Source organism: Ochotona princeps, chromosome 5 (assembly GCF_030435755.1).
Source record: "Ochotona princeps isolate mOchPri1 chromosome 5, mOchPri1.hap1, whole genome shotgun sequence".
In the NCBI taxonomy this organism is placed as follows: domain Eukaryota; kingdom Metazoa; phylum Chordata; class Mammalia; order Lagomorpha; family Ochotonidae; genus Ochotona; species Ochotona princeps.
The window spans coordinates 100,507,041-100,523,467 of record NC_080836.1 but is presented as its reverse complement, the minus strand read 5'-3'; the positions used below and the strand labels follow the sequence as shown (position 1 = coordinate 100,523,467).

Genomic DNA, 16,427 nt, shown 5'->3' with positions numbered 1-16,427 from the left:
CCCCAGTCTCAAGCACAGAACTAGGCTCCTTTGGTCTTGTTTATCTTCCTTGGAGAACACTCTAGACTTCCTCTCTGAACTTGGACCATCATCACTGCATCCAGTTCCGTCCTGTAGAAGGGAGATGACAACAGTTGTGGAGGCAAATGATTCATTTTAAAGGAAGCTATGGGTATTTCCCTCCAATATTTCATCTTTGGAAATTTACCCTGAGTTCAAAGGGAAAGTAGGAAATAATCTTTGTTTGCAATATTGTGTGCCATGGTACAGCTCAGGAGAGGAAGTTTCAGTTGCTCAGGCAAAAATGGAAATTGGACTATGGGAGATAATTATAATGCTGTGAATTTGGAGAGAATTAATGTCTGATTTTCACAACTGAAAACACTTGAATAGTACAGTCACATCATAACTTTATTAACTTCATATAATCTTTCTATGAAAATATTTGCAGAAATGAAGCTGTTTTTGTAGAGAATGATGACCTGATTTTCAGTGTTCATTAGTTTCTCCTATAACTTTGGTATATCTTTCCTGAATACACTTTAAAATGGGATGCAGTGGCAGCAACCCAGAAGGGTACCCATTCATTCCTGTCCTGGCTGCTCTAGCAGTAGAGGGTGGCTCAAATTCTTGATCTCCTGCACTTATGTGGGAGACCAGGAAGGCACTTCTGGCCCCATGTTTGAGATCTGCCCAGCTTTGTCAGTTGTGGCCACCTGGGGAGTGAACCACCAGATGGAGGATTTTGGCTCTCCTTCTTTCTGTAAATCTTCCTTTCAAACAAATAAATAAATCTTTAAAAAGTGATCCTGTTGCAGTGCATGCTGGGTCAGCGTAACCATGGCGGCTCGTGTCCTTTCCTCCTGTGTCCACCGCCTGGCCGTGGCCTTCGCCCCGCTGCCCCGCGTCCCCACGCTGGCCTCTGCCCGGCCTCTCGGCACTGCCTTGTGTTCTGCTGCGTCGCGGACGAGGCTCGGGGCCCCGCAGCCGGCCACGGTGCTCCTGCAGGTTCCTGGGAGCATCACGCAGCTGTGCCGCCAGTACAGCGACGCGCCCCCTTTGACCCTGGAAGGAATCAAGGACCGTGTTCTTTACGTCTTGAAACTCTATGACAAGATTGACCCTGAAAAGCTCTCGGTAAATTCCCATTTTATGAAAGACCTGGGCTTAGACAGTTTGGACCAAGTGGAGATTATCATGGCCATGGAAGATGAGTTTGGGTTTGAGATTCCAGATATAGATGCAGAAAAGTTAATGTGTCCACAAGAAATTGTAGATTACATTGCCGATAAGAAGGATGTTTATGAATAAAATTTGCAGGCACCTTTTCTCACCAAGGAAGGACCTGGAAGATTCTGGTAGAGGTCTGCAAGTGAGAAGGTATTCTGGCGTCTCGCTGGCTTTGACAGAGTGATTCTGTCGGACTTGTATTTGAATTGTTTGTTTTGCCCTTTGAAAATAAATCTGTAAAGCCAAAAAAAAAAAAAAAAAGCGATCCTGTTTTAAAATTTTTGTTTCTTCATAACACAACTATGCAAGAGAGGGTTTTTAATTCATGTAGGGTTACTAAATACTAGGATATATTCTGGAATGAAGTATCACACTTGCTTGCTTGTGTGCCACAAAGAACTTGAAGTGGCTTAAAATTAAAAAGTGCAAATGAACACAAAGCCAGAACTCTTTGTAGGAGAAGAGTAAGAGTAAAATGCAGGCACTGGAAGAGTAGAGGGGAGGGTGGAGTGGGAAATCATGTCAACAGAATTCAAGGTCAAAAGAAACTACTGAGAAGGAGCTCTGGGAGTCACATCCAGGTTGTGAACAGTGAAGTCAAAGAGAGGTCCAGGAGCTCTTGCAGTGAAAGGCATGCCTGTGTGTTTCTGTAAGTACAGGGTTGACTAGTTAATTAAAAAGTCTATAAATTATGAATGTCATCTTAAAATATTGCACAGATGATTAAAAATGAGTGAACCAAGAAAATAATAATAAACCATTGCAATTAAAAAGCTCAAAGGTCGTAGCTAAACATTGACCTACTGCATTCATTTAGAATAGTTTTTATTTGTATTTGCTAATTTCATCTATCAATGGGTTATTGTCAGCAAAATCACCTGTTTTCATCAGCACGTTAGTAGCTCATTCTCAGACTAAATGGTTAAAGAACTCCGCAGGAACTTGGAGAAATTCTCTCTCTCTCTCCTCTCTTCTTTCTTTCTCCCCCTCTCTTCTTTCCTCCCTCTTCCCCCCACCTCTAGTTAGTGTAATTCTATGAAAGTACATGTTTGGTTTTACTCTGAAATGCTGTGTTCACAGGAATATTGAGAATATTGACAGGATTAGGAGGAGGACAAAAAATTAATGTTTTCATTCCAGAGCTAAGTTCTTACAGTTAAGTCATTTGAACTATGAGCTTCTTTATGTTGGATCAGAGCTGTGGTCTCTGTGATTCGGAGCTGTCGGGCTACTCCGTCCTCCCAGCTCCTGTAAGGAAGCAGATGCCTTCTGTCTTACTTCCCATTACTGGAGGCCATCTTTGATATATCCTAAAAAGCATGAGTGTCACAGGCCCAGCTCTCATTCTTACCTCTCTGTAGCTCATTTTAATTTATAAAATTATATATTTACTTTCTTTTTTTAAGAGTCAAAGAGACACAGAGAAGACAGAGGAGGAGGAGGAGGAGAGGGTGGCTGGGGGCACGGAACGAAAAGAGAAAGAAGCAGAAGAAGAGAATCAGACAATGTTCCTAGGCCTTGATTCATCCCCTACATTCTGCGAACAGCCCAGACAAGATCAAGCAGATGCTGGGAGGCAGGAACTCAATCCAAGTCCTCTGTGTGGGTTGCAGGAACCTAAAAGCTTGACCATCCCTTACTGTCTCCCAGAGTGTATATTAGCACGAATCTGAAATCAGGAGCCAAGGCAGGCTTTGAACCCAGCAACTCCAAATACTAACTGGAAGACCAAATCTCTGGTGCACTAATTCATTTCTCACTCACAAGTTGAAGGAAAGGAGCATTCAGCTGTTGGTGACTGCAGACGGAGCGTGGACAGCATGCTGTGTAGCCGTGCCATGCATTTCTGAATTGGAGCAAAGTGTGCTGTGCAGTGCATGGCTGAGTAAACTTATTTTCAGTGGCACTTGGACAGCATGAAATTAGGGCTTGCTCATTGCTCAAGTTTTCTACTTAGTTTCTGAAAATTTGGCAAGATATTGTCACTCTTGCCAAATGCCCATTTAAATGTATGAATCAGGAAGTGGTATAATAATATGAAGATGTTAGAATGTTAAAGTTCCCAAATCTGTTACCAGAAACTCTCACTTATTATCATTCCTTAACTACACAGAATGCATGAATTTGGTAAAGATAAGGGAGGGGTGTGTGTGTGTAACCAAGTATATCGGTGAAGATTTTGAGGAAAGTTATGAATTTCATCATTTAAAACATCTTTGACCAATCTTGATATTATAATATCTTTTGTCTTGTCAAGTTCTCCAAATTACAGAACTAGTTTTCAGAGGCAAGAATTCATCACCAACTCTTCCATAAAGAAGTATGGTTATGATAAACATACATTTTCAAATGGAAATGAATTATGTGGTCGGGCATTAGAATATTAGAATTGCAATGATTTTAGAAAATTCAGAATTTTGCAATATCATCATGAGATATAAATGTATGCCTCAGGAGTAAAGGATATCATGTTGATTGCTAAAGCTGAAAAAGATTCATTCCTGTGGTCAAGGACAGTCACTTGTTGTTGAGCAACTTTGAAGAAGTTGAATACAGCCTTCTGTATTCCATGAGCTTCTTTCCTCCTTGCTGTGCCCTCCCCTCTAATTGTTCTGTTCTGTTCCTCTTCCTGCTTATTCTTTCTTCTCTCAATGTCTTTGTTCTCATTCTTTCTGCTTCTCTCTTTTCTCCCCTTTTCTCCATGATTAGTAGAAAAAGCAAAAATCAAAGCCCAGACAGCAGTCTCAGTATGTGTTGTTAGTTGTCAGTTTGTCTCAGGCTCCTTGGACTGTACATTGAACAGGGAACAGAGCAGATTTATACAATCATAATGAAGATGGAAAGATAACAGCCATGGCTCAGCACGACAGCTCAATGGGCAAATTCCTCCCTCTGCAAGCATTGGGACCCCATGTGGGTATTGGTTTGTCTTCCTGGCTGCTAACTTCCCATATAGGTCCCTACTTGCGGCCTGAGAAAGCAGTGGAGAATGGGTCAAGCCTTGGGCCCCTGAACCCACATAGAAGACCTGGAGAAAGCACCTGGTTCCTGGCTTCAGATCAGCTCGACTCTGGCCATTGTGGTCATTTGGGAAGTGAATCAGCAGATAGAAGTTCTTTCTCTCTCTGCTCTCTGTGAGTCGGCCTTTCTGATAAAAATAAATAAATCTTTTTAAGAAGGCTAAAGTAAATTGAGAAGCACAGTAGTTTATGTTCTAAAAATCTTCTTATAATCCATACTCGCTAACTCTGGGAACCCCTATTTGTTAATTCAGTTTTGCCAATCAATATATTGGAGGAGGCGGTTTCCTTCCTCCATAAAGAATGATTTTGCACATCCAAGTTGCTTTAGTAAAATCAAGCAACAGATTAGACAGTATGACCATACCTGGGTGACTTAAGATGTAGGATGACAGGAAGCTGAATCAATCATGATGATGAGCATATCTTCACATAACTGTGCAAACGGCCAGCCCGGGAGCCAAACAGTGACGAGAAGGAAGGAATGACAGTTGGCAGTGAATGCTGGTCTTATCAGATGCTTAGGAGAATGATGCCTTCAGTTCAGGAAAAAGCATTTGCTATCTCTAGGAAAGAAAAGAACATTTTAAAAAAGGACCAAAAAAAATGAGTCTAAATGTATCCTAAAATAACAGCAAATTATCATACCATGAGGCTATGTTTCCGGAATAATGACAATGTTGCCTGTTCCTATTAATTTTTAACTAAGCAAAAATGACATTCTCTTTTTTTTTTAAAAAAAAAAGATATTTATGAGAGAAAGAGAGAGAGAGTGACTCGCTAAAAACCTCGAACACCAGGGATGAATTGGGTTAAAGTGGGGAGCCAGGAATTCAATCAAGCATGGCCAGGTCCCAGCTGCTGGAGTCACCGCCTGCTTCAACCTGAAATACCCATTAGCAAATGGTTGGGATCTGTAGCCAGAGCTGAAGCTAAACCAGATATTCCAATATGGAACCCGAGGGTCTTTACCCCAGTATACACGAGGCAAAATGCATACCCCCAAAAGGACTCGCATGAAGCAGGCAAAGGTTTCTAAATGGACTCCAGCCCAGCAGTTCTAGCAGTGACATTCAGTGTGCATGTCTCACTGTTTCAGCCAAGGCTTCTTTCTGACTCTTCGCAATTGGCAATTGGAAAGGCAGATTTACAGAGAGAAGGAGAGACGGAGATAAAGATCTTCCATCCACTGATTCACTCCCTAACAGCCAGAGCTGAGCCCATCCAAAGTCAGAAGCCAGGAGCTTCCTACAGGTCTCCCACATGGGTGCAGGGTCTTACAGCTTCGCACCATCCGACTCTGCTTTCCCAGGCCATAGGCAGGGAGCTGGATGGGAGGCAGAGCAACTGGGGCATGAACCTGTGCCCAAATGGGATTCCAGTCCATGCATTATGATGTCTTGGGCCACTAGGCTATCGTGCTGGGCCTGAAAATAGGTTTTAAAAAATATTTCAGATAATGCTACAGTTGTTCAAATGGTATGGCTTTTGATGCTGTTCAATCACTGACGTTGTTGCGGGAATTTATGCACACAGCTGGCACACCATCAACATAAGCCTTCAGCAGTTGTGGGGTTGGGCCTCACCCACAGAGGAGTTGTTTAGGTAGCAGTACCTGAGGACATAGGTGGTACTGGTAAACACATTTATGAAATTCTATGTAAAAGCCTCTGATCTGAAAGATTTTAGAAAAAGATGCATATGGAGGGTGATGTACTTATGTATTCATTACAATTGTTTTATTTGAAATTGAAATTAAAACACTTTGAAATTTGAAACAAGATTGGGAGAGGGCATGACAGTACTCACAAATTAAAAGCCTTTATTGATTATTTAGAAAAGTATTGCTGGATGCTGATAGGATCTCCTAGATGTGTGATCCGGTTTTTAATTTTATCTTTTCTTTTTTGAAAAGGTGAATGACATGTTAAACAAATAAGTGTTTGGGAATCTCTAGATTTACAGGAAATAGCAAAAAAAAAAAAAAAAAAAACCACAGATTTTATTTCCCCTTTTATTAACACTTCAACTTAGTCTGATTTGTTTCAGGAATTCAGCAGTCCTAAGAATAGGCCAGGGAGGAAGAAGAACCTGAGTTCTTGGTCCACAGTCAGGAGACACCAGTCCTAATTTCTTCCTGAACTCTGGGCATAGGTGTTTGTCTTTTTCAGCACTAAGACAGAAATGCCATGAAAACAGAGATGGAGGATCTTTTCGGAGTGAGCAAGAATGCCTGGAGTGTGCTAGCACTTGCCCAATTTGTGCAGATCAGTGGGTGTGTTAAGACTACTGGATGCAGGAAGACTCCGTGAGTGTTGTATTGGATCATGCTGGTAATGCCAACAATCACATCACACATGGTTTTGTAACTTCACTCTGAAGATTAAAATTAATGTAGAACCATATGAGAAAAATAAAACTCATTATCTTCTAGAATTCTGAACAATGAAAGCATGGAGAACATGGCATTAATTCATACAACATTGCGCTGTTGCTTGTGTGATCCAGTCAACTGCAGTGATGGCATCCACAGATCAGCAGAAGCAAAGTCTTAGCAACGCCAAGCAGTAAGGCATGGCCTTCAGTGGAGACAGCAAAGAGCAAGTCTCCCAAGTGCCCCAGTGCCTGTGACTCACGTGACCGATGCTTTCGGAGTCACAGACTTGATTCAACACTGCTTGATGTACTTGCTACAGCCGAAGAGGTGGGTCTCTGAATTTCCACATTAGAGGAAATCCGCATCTAACAAAGTACAAGTGTTTATAAAATCCTACAAGTCATTTCACAAAATAAACAGAAGACTCTGCTGATGAATGTTGTGGGACGCCAACCAAGGATGCTTCATCCTCTGAGTTCCACCTGCCCCCTGTTGCATTCAATGACTCATAGTTAAAGGAATGGGAAATTAACAAAATGCTCATGGTGGGTGGATGAGACTGTCTATTGTACCATTTCTTTGGATGCTCAGGCATGTTTTCACAGTGCAAAAACTCTGTAACATTAACAACTCCAATAAAAATTAAATGTATGGAAAATAAATATTTTACAGAAGGAAATCTGATGTCACTACAAAATTTTCCTGGATTAAAGAATACCCAGTTCAAGGGTCTGGCGTGTTAGTGTAGTGGTTAAGGTCCTCGCCTTGCACGCGACAGGATCCCATATGGGCGCCAGTTCTAATCCCGGCAGCCCTGCTTCCCATCCAGCTCCCTGCTTGTGGCCTGGGAAGCAGCTGAGGACGGCCCAAAACTTTGGGACCCTACACCCATGTGGGAAACCCGGAAGAAGCTCCTGGCTCCTGGCTTCGGAATGGCTCAGCCCCAGCCATTGCGGCCACTTGAGGAGTGGATCATTGGACAGAAGATCTTCCTCTCTGTCTCTCCTCCTCTCTGTATATCTGACTTTGCAAGAAAAATTAATGAATCTTTTTAAAAAAAGAATACCCAGTTCAAATGAAAATAATGAATCCTTTTCATAGTAGTTTTTACAAATTCACATTCTCTGAAAAGATACTATCCAAGGGAATTCCTAAAAATAAGTTATCTCAAGAGACTCACTTGTTTACCAAACAATCAGTGATGGTTAAAATAACTCTCTGTGTTCTTCTAACAATGAAAATATAATGCTAAAGTTAAAAGTAAAAATATAAGTGCATGTAGAGTGAAAAGTAAAGTATCATTTAAGAAATAAGATAAATAAATCTTTAACAGATACTGGAATTGCATAAGCCCTTGCCAGAATTATCCAAAGTACTGAAGCTATTGTATTTGAGAATGAATGCCAAATGCATTAATTTGAAACCTATCTATATAATACCTGCATCATGTTTGTAATATATATTTTCCATGAAATATTTGCAGCTCCTTCATGATCATACATTTCAAATAGTGATGTACCAAGCTAAATTTATCTTTTGATTCAATTTCCACCTTTTGAATAACTATCACATACAATATTACATGTCCACATCTGTAATGTTTCTATTTGGTGATGAATACCAAAATTTATCATTTATATATTTATTATACATAAGATTAATTGCTTTGTGAAATTATACTGAAAATCACCAGTGGAAATCCCTTCAATTTTGGGTGCAGATGATAAATATAAGTATAGCTTTATTAAAAGGATAAAATTAGGTTTCAGTGGCTAAATTCTCAGTTTGCAAGGGCTGGGAACCCATATGGGTGTCTATTCGTATCCTAGCTGCTCCACTTTCTTTCTGCTTCCCTGCTATGGCCTGGGAAGTGGTGGAGGGTAGTTGAAGCTTTGGGACCTTGGGCCCACCCGTGTGAGGGATCTGGAAAGTCTCCTGGCTTCAGGTTGTCTGGACTCTGGCAGCTTACGCCTTTTGGGGAATGAACCAGTGCGTAGAAGTTCCTTCCCTCTCTCTTCTGTACTTCATAAATCTGATCTGCCTCTCTAATAAAATGAATAAATAAGAAAAGGGATAAAATAAAAGAAGATAAGAGAACAGATTCATGTGTTGCCAGGAAGTAGTAGGCATTTGTGTCTACTGAGTCTTCTCTGTGAAATGGGAAGTGAGCTTCTTTCCTGTGAAGGGACGGGGTGCAGCAGGGGAGGAAGCCTGACGGTTGTGGATGGGCCTGAAACAGTTTTGAATAAACATCTCGGCTGAAATTCACTCTTACCCAGGCAAGAGTCTGAGGCAGAGGTTGACGCTTTGGAAGCTCCCATCCTGTGTAGGAATGCTTGTTTCAAACCTGCCCCAGCTGGTAGTCCTAACTTTCCGTAACCTGTACCCTGCGAGGCAGCTGGTGCTGACTCAAGCACTTTGGTTTCTGCCACTCTCATTGGAGCCTCAGAGTTCCTGGCTTTCACCTTGCTTAGTCCTGCTTGTGGGACTTTAGGGAGTGAACCAATACATAGAAGAGAGCTGTTTTTCTCTCTCTCCCACACCTTTTCAAAATAAATGAAATGAGCTCTGTTTTACGAATTTCTGTTTGAATCCATAAAATATGGGAAAAAACAAAACTTGTGTTAATCTGAGAGTAAAAGCCGCAATCTACAAAGAAGTGACTTTCAGAATGTAGGTTAAGAAAAACTGGAAAACTTTGTAACATATTCATGCTGCATGTCATGAAACAAATATGACATTCTTGATCTAAAATTTCAAATAGAGTACTAGATGAAGAGGAATAAAAGTGTATTAAATTATTCATTTCACATAAAGAAGAGCAAAAATGAACATTTCATTTTGATGTTTGATATTTAGATAAATTTAAGTTAAGGAGAATTTCAGAAAAACTTGTAGGGAAGTATAAAAATTATGGGCCTTTGGGCCAGGCGCAGTAGCCTAGTAGCTAAAGTCTTCGCCTTTCGTGTGCTGGGATACCATATGGGCACTGGTTCATAGCCTGGCTCCACTTTCCTTCAAACTCCCTCCTTGCGGCCTGGAAAAACAGTTGACAGCCAAACAGCCTTGGGAACCTGCATGCACATGGGAGACCCAGAAGAAGCTCCTGGCTTCTGTTCAGCTCAGTTCAGGCTGTTGCAGCCACTTGGGGAGTGGATGGAAGACCTATTTCTCTCTCTCTTCTTTTCTCTGTAGACCTGACTTTCTAATAATAATAATAATAATAATAATAATAATAATAATAATAATATCTTAAAAAGAATTATGGACCTTCAAAAATATTAAGCAAAAAAAGAGTAGAAAACAAAACTCAATAGTGAAAAGATTTGCATATTAAATGACAGAATAAACAAAATTGATGAAAAGTTTGAGGAAAAGAGGAAGCCTCAGAAGTACATGATGATAGCAGTGAAAGTGGAATAAGGAAATCCCCTATTTAAAAGTCTAAGCTTCTCAGATTGAAACACAGCAATTCAATGCTGGTTAGAAAAGATGAATTTATAACAAAGGAACTGAAAGGTTAAGTGTGCAAAATGAGGAGAGCTACATTAAACATTAATAAAATGAAAGAAAAGGTCACATCACGTTATTACCAGTGCTATTTTTTCTATCTTTTCCAACGCTAATATCACAAATGCATGTAATAAAGATCAATATCAATATTTCATTGAATTAATCAGTAAAAGGCCCTGATAAATTAGTGAAAAATCCAATTTACAATGAATTTTAGCTACTAGGAAACTTTTAGCAAAAAATCTCATTGAGATATATTCAGACTAAAAAATCAAGAAAGAATGAATTACTAGACCCTAAGCATGAGAGATTTCATCATGACACTCTGGTTAAGGATGAGAAGATAAAGTGTAAGATTGATGGTCTTTGAATAATATAGTTTATGAGATGGATTTATCAGACTGGTATATAAACATGGAATCTTAAGCTATAAATAATTATTACTACATCCCCAAATAGCTGAAGTTCTGTAAGATACACTTTCTAATAAAAATCAAAGAGAAGTTTACAAAAACCACAGGGAAAAAAAATGATTTTTTTTGGATTAGACTATTAGACTGGATGATTTTTTGATTTTACTCTGGGTTAGAGAAATTCCAGTCTAGAATCAAAAAAGAATGAGAAACTATGATTGTTGATGTGTTCCAAAGGGAACCCTGATGAGTGAGTCTAACGTGGTTCTCTCCCTGTAGTGGGAACTGGGTGTGCAATGGTCACGCAGCCCATGAAGGCTGTGTAAGAGGTTTCCTTAAGGAAAGTGCAGAGCCATGGCACAGAGGGTGAAGACACCACCTGGAGTGCTGGCATCGCTCTGGAGTCCTGGTTACTCCACTTCTGATCCAGTTCCCTGCTTACGTGCCTGGGAAATCGCCAGAAGATAGCTCAAATGCTTGGACCCCCCCAACCCACATGGCAGGTCTGGAAGATGCTCTGTGCTACCGGCTTTGGCCTGGCCCAACCCAACCACTGTAGCCATTGGCGAAGTGGAGAAGAGGATGAAAAATCTCACTGTATTTCCTCCTCTCTGTAACCCTACCTTTCAGGCGAGTAGCAGTATAAAAGAAGCAATTAGCAATTGCATTTTGAGAGTTCTTGAAATATTTTTCTCTGGTCTGGTTATACTACTTCTCAGAAAATCTATATAAATAAAAATCATCCTTTAGACAGGAAAAATACTTGTAGCTAGAAGTTGTACAGAGTAATGTAAAAGAAATAGGTTCAAGGGTAGGATTGCCTGGGTTTGAGCCCTAATTTGCTGTGGGAGCTGGTTAAATTTGCTGTACCTTGATGTCTTTATCTGTACAATGGGAATATAAAGCACACATTTGACAAGGTCTCCTGCCTTTGAGCTAAGTGAGTGAAGACATTAGAAAATGCTTAGGGCAGTACATCTCATTTACTAAATAGGATATGCGCAATTTTTGTTAGTGTCCATTTTAGGGGGAAAAGATGAGGGAAAAAAAGTAGCTATTCTATATAAATGAGGAAATATGTTTGTTAGAAAAATGCTGTGTAGCCATTTAAAGTGATGACTTAGGAAGACAATACAGAAAAAAAAACATTAGCGACATGCTATCAAGTAACAAAAGCATGGGTGTCGTGAGATATTGCAGCATTGGTGTTATCTATGTCACATTTTCTACTTATGTAAAAACTGGAAGTTCCTGAAAATGTTTCTGGAATATTGCAAATGGCTCATTGATCTCATGTTATTCACTCATCTTTATTTTCTAAATTTATCATTGAACTAAAAATTGAGGATTTCTATTTACAATTTGTATTCAGATTGGCTGCTTCAGAAACTTTTCCCAAGTTCAAAAACTAGTGAGGCTTTTCATTGTAATATTTTTCTCTTGGTGAGTTGATGAAAATGATTGAGGGAGAATACAGATTATAATTCACTAGGAAAATGGTTATTTCTTCTTTTGTTGGGTGACTGGGAAGCTTGACTCAACAAATATGATTTCACAAACATTTATTTACTGTTCCATCTATCTTCTGTTACACTGTTGTAACTAGAAATTTTCAGACTTTTTAAAATTGTCTGGGTGCTGGTTGTGTTCCTGTATCTGGCTGTTTTCTCCTTGTGTAGAGTGAATGGCTCCACAGGAGAATGTCCAACATTTCATGATTTTCCACCTTGTTTTAAATTCACGTTCAATCACAACAGAGTTTCAGATACAAAAGCATCTGAGACACAGGTTTTGTCTGTGCCCTGCACTGAGAAGCAACACTGTGGAAATGCTTTTCTGTTTAGCCTTGCCCGTTTCTGTTCAGGCCAGGTCAAGCAGGGACACACAGCTTTTCATCAACAATTCATGTGGACTCTTGACAGTTTGGCTGAGCAGCCTTGTCAAAATTAGATGCAGGGAGAGTTCTATGTCAGTTTTCCATTTATTTCAGATAGATTGTCATCCTCCTGTATAATGGCAAGTGTCTCGCACCTGATGGGTTTGGCTCCAGCTGATGTTGATATGTCTCCTTGCAATGAAGACTTGAAGTTGGAAGCCCATTTGCTCTGTGGGTTGCAAGGACACTTGACTTTGAGATGTGCTTCCATTTTGGCACAGCAATCCCACCGTTGAGACACAGCTCCCCTCTAATCAATTGCATGCAATTCTAAGCACATTGCAACTCCTCTTCGAAACCTAGCTGTGAATTTAAGCATCTGCTGCACATGCAGGACGGTGACAGTCGATTTTACTTCCTCGGAGGACTGTTGCCACTGTGCAGAGAATTAGAGAAGCATGTCTAATCTAATTGGCTCTTGGTAATAGAGTTACTTTAAGACAGTTTCTTCTAATGGAATCCCCTCCTGGCTTTGTAAGTGATGCCTTCTGAATAATCAAGAGAGGCAGGCTCATGCCTAGAGCTGTGTTAGCCAAAAAGTGAGATTGTGCCATGAGCTCACTCTTTCCCATCCAATCCCTAACCCGGATACTTTAGTAAGGCCTCTTACTAAAGGACTGTGATATAGATCCTCCCACTCTTAAAGATTTGGGGAAGGATTAGAAAAGCTTGATATTCACATCAATTCCAGGATCATGTGTTGTTCAAGGCTAAAATTTCACTCTCGTATTTCTGATTCCAAATTATATACAGTTGCCCGCAGATTAGTCTACTGGAGATTATCACAGAGCTCACATTGCAAGTATTTCCCAACATTAAAATGTCAAAATAAACAATGATCCACATCCACTCTTTTTTTCCCCCAAAAGATTTATTTATTTTTATTGGAAAGTCAGATTTACAGAGAGAAGGAGAGACTAAGATCTCCCAGCCACTTGTTCGCTCCCCAAGTGGCCACAACAGCTGAGCTGAGCTGACCTGAAGCCAGGAGCCAGGAGCGTCTTTCAGGTCTACCATGTGGATGCAGGGTCCCACCGCTCTGGACCATTTTCTACTGCTTTCCCAGACCACAGACAGGGAGCTGGAAGGCAAGTAGAGCAGCCAGGATATGAACCCGCACCCATATGGGATTCTAGCACATGAAGGCGAGGACACTAGCTACAGACTACCATGCCAGGCTGTTCATCCACTCTCAATTTCCTGTGGAAAACCTAAGTCATTTTGCTGGTTGCTCTGCAAATAGCAAACTAATAATAACAGAAATAAGAGAATAGCAGTATATGAAGTACAAAGTGAGAGGATAAGAAGGAAATCTTGGTTTTCAAAGTTCTCCATGGTGTAGGTTGTCATTGTGGTGGAGTGCATAAAGCTGCTTCCATAGGAGTGCCAGTTTGCATCCCGGGTACTTTACTTCATTTCCAATCTATCTTCCTGCTGATTTCCCATGGAAGGCAGCAGATAACGACCAGTGTTTTTGGATCCTTTGCCCCTACATGGGGAAACTTGATGAAGCTCCTGGCTCAGGAGTCTGGCTTCAACCTGGCTCAGGCTTGGTTGTTGTGGTAGTCTGAGGAGTGGCTGAAGAGGTGGCTGTAATTCTGATTTTAAAATAAACAGATTTTTTAAAAGTAATAAGAATAAAATTCTTCATGGCAGTTACTAATCTTAGCAACCAACCTGAAAGAATACTCCACATGTGAACTTGAATGGAACAAAATTCCTCAGCAGTTGTAAACCTAAACTCTTTGTGCTTGCCTTGTCTAGGAGGAAATCTCTCCACACAAATGTATTCCATGGATGATGCTTGCACCGTTTTGTTACCTTCTTGAAAAGGACAGAGATCTGTAGTGGTGAGTGATCTGATCACAAGTTTAACTTGAATTTCCTTTATTTTTTTTTTCTTGAAGTCTAAACCTGCTCATTCTCAACTCAGTGCCAAGCTTCCTGCTCCTAACTGTCAAGGACTGGATGGAATGGAAGACAGACTTAATCCAGTGGCCAATGTCAACGCACCCTTGTAAAGGCATGTGCCAGTTTGCCAGGGATGCTGTCACAAAGTCCACACAAACGGGAGGTTAAAAAGCATGAGTTAGTTTTTTAGCTTTTAGTTCATGAAGCAGGAGGTTCTGGAATAAAGTATTCAGGATACTTATTTTTTAGCTGATAGAAGGCTGTCCTCATGGCCTCCTTCTAATGGGTTTGCCTGCCTCTAAATTTTCTTTTTTTATAATTTATATTTTTCAGACTCTAGAGGCATGGGTATGATTGATAAATGTGGAGGTAAAGTACATGATGGGTCAGTCTATGTTGCACCTTGACACACAGTGATCCAACCAGAGCCACCAGAGGTGCAAAGTGCAGAAATGACCCTAGAGTTTATGGAGTTGGGGAAGGTAACATTTATACAGTACAATCTCAGATAAGTGGAAGTTAATCCTAATCTGTTAGAAGCAATTTTTCCATGCCTTTTCAAGGATGCGTTGCATAGGATGATTAAAGAATCTGAGAACTCCCAGAAACTCATGTAGCAGGCAACGGGAGTGTCACTGTGGGTGTCCCCCGGGTGAAATGTAATGTTGCAAACTGAGGCTGTCCTTGCTTGGCGTGCCTACTCAGTTGTTGGAGGGCCGGTTGAAGCTGTATAAATGTACTCTGTGTGCATTACCTTATACTGTAATTCTTTTTTTTTTAACATCTTACACTTAACACACGCATTTAGTGCAGATTTATAGTCTAAAGGGCCTTAGAAAGATTGCTGTTTTACTTTCCATTCTCTACGCTTAGACTTAACAAGGTTAGCTCTCACCTTTTTATACAATGGTATTAGCAACTAAACAAATTCTAGTGAAAGGCCATTCCCCTGCAATTTTTACTGACATGTTTCTAAGTCAGACAGTTGTTTAAGCCAGACAGTATGAAGTGTTTAGCAAAAAAGGAAATAGAATCAATAGCTTAGCTAATGCTAGGGCTTGAATGTGCCCACAAAACCCATACTAACCTCTAAATCCTCGTGATGGGACCACATGAGACCACGAAGAGAGTGATTGGATCAGAGGGCTGCACCACCATGAATGGATCAACCAACTCACACGATTCATGGATTCATGGGCTTTCTTGGAGTGGATATGTTTATGAAGTGAGCTCTCCCTAGCATCGTTGCTCTGTCTTGACCTGTTATATCTCTGACATGTCATGACTTAACAGGAAAACCCTCCCCAAATGCTAATGGAGACTAAACTCGTCAGCTTTCAAAACTATGAGCTAAATAAACTTTTCTTTATAAGTCACCCCCCAAAAATAGGCAGGGGGTTGGTAGAGTGGAAAGGGAGCAGGCTGGTTTTCTAAGAGTGAATTCCTTGTTTATGATAACTCGCTGAGTAGCTGGGTGGCAGCCTCTTGGGCCTTTTTTTTTTTTTTTTTTTAGCAAACATAGTGATGGAAATTCCTTCTACTGGGTGATTGGAGTGAGGAAAATGGGTTAGGAAGACTGAGTGGGAAATGGTTTTGTATGATGAAAGATAGTTTCCGACAGTCCCTGTAAGGCATGAGCAGGAGTGTCAGGCTGCGTAACAGGTGGACTACACTGCTAAAGCACATGGTGTTGGTCCTAGTAGTGAAATTTCCTGAGTACTTGCTGTGTGACAGTCACTCTGTGCTCTATTCTTGAATCTGTTAGCTCATTTAACAGTCACATCAACCCTTGGTGGCAGGTGATAGTCTTACTGAATTCTGCCTTTCAAAAAAAAGGAGAAAGACAAGACAAGAGGAGAAGAGAAAGGAGCAGAAGGCAAAGGACAAAGTTTCAGGTAGAAGAATTCACGGAGGAGAAAGTCAGGCTGCAACTCAGAATAAGCCATCCTGAGTGAATACTCCAAGACATTTCCTTGCACTCATGCAAATACTGCAGGAATGCATCTGTGGACCACCTGTGAGAAATG

General features: G+C 40.6%; 1 protein-coding gene across 1 annotated transcript; it reads left to right on the top strand.

The window, feature by feature from the left end:
- Window positions 1-820: 820 nt before the first annotated feature.
- Window positions 821-1,485, top strand: LOC101522908 (acyl carrier protein, mitochondrial-like). Its single transcript, XM_036493309.2, has one exon. The coding sequence runs from the start codon at window positions 841-843 to the stop codon at window positions 1,309-1,311; it is 471 nt and encodes a 156-aa protein (XP_036349202.2). The 5' UTR covers window positions 821-840; the 3' UTR covers window positions 1,312-1,485.
- The last annotated feature ends 14,942 nt before the right edge of the window (window positions 1,486-16,427 follow it).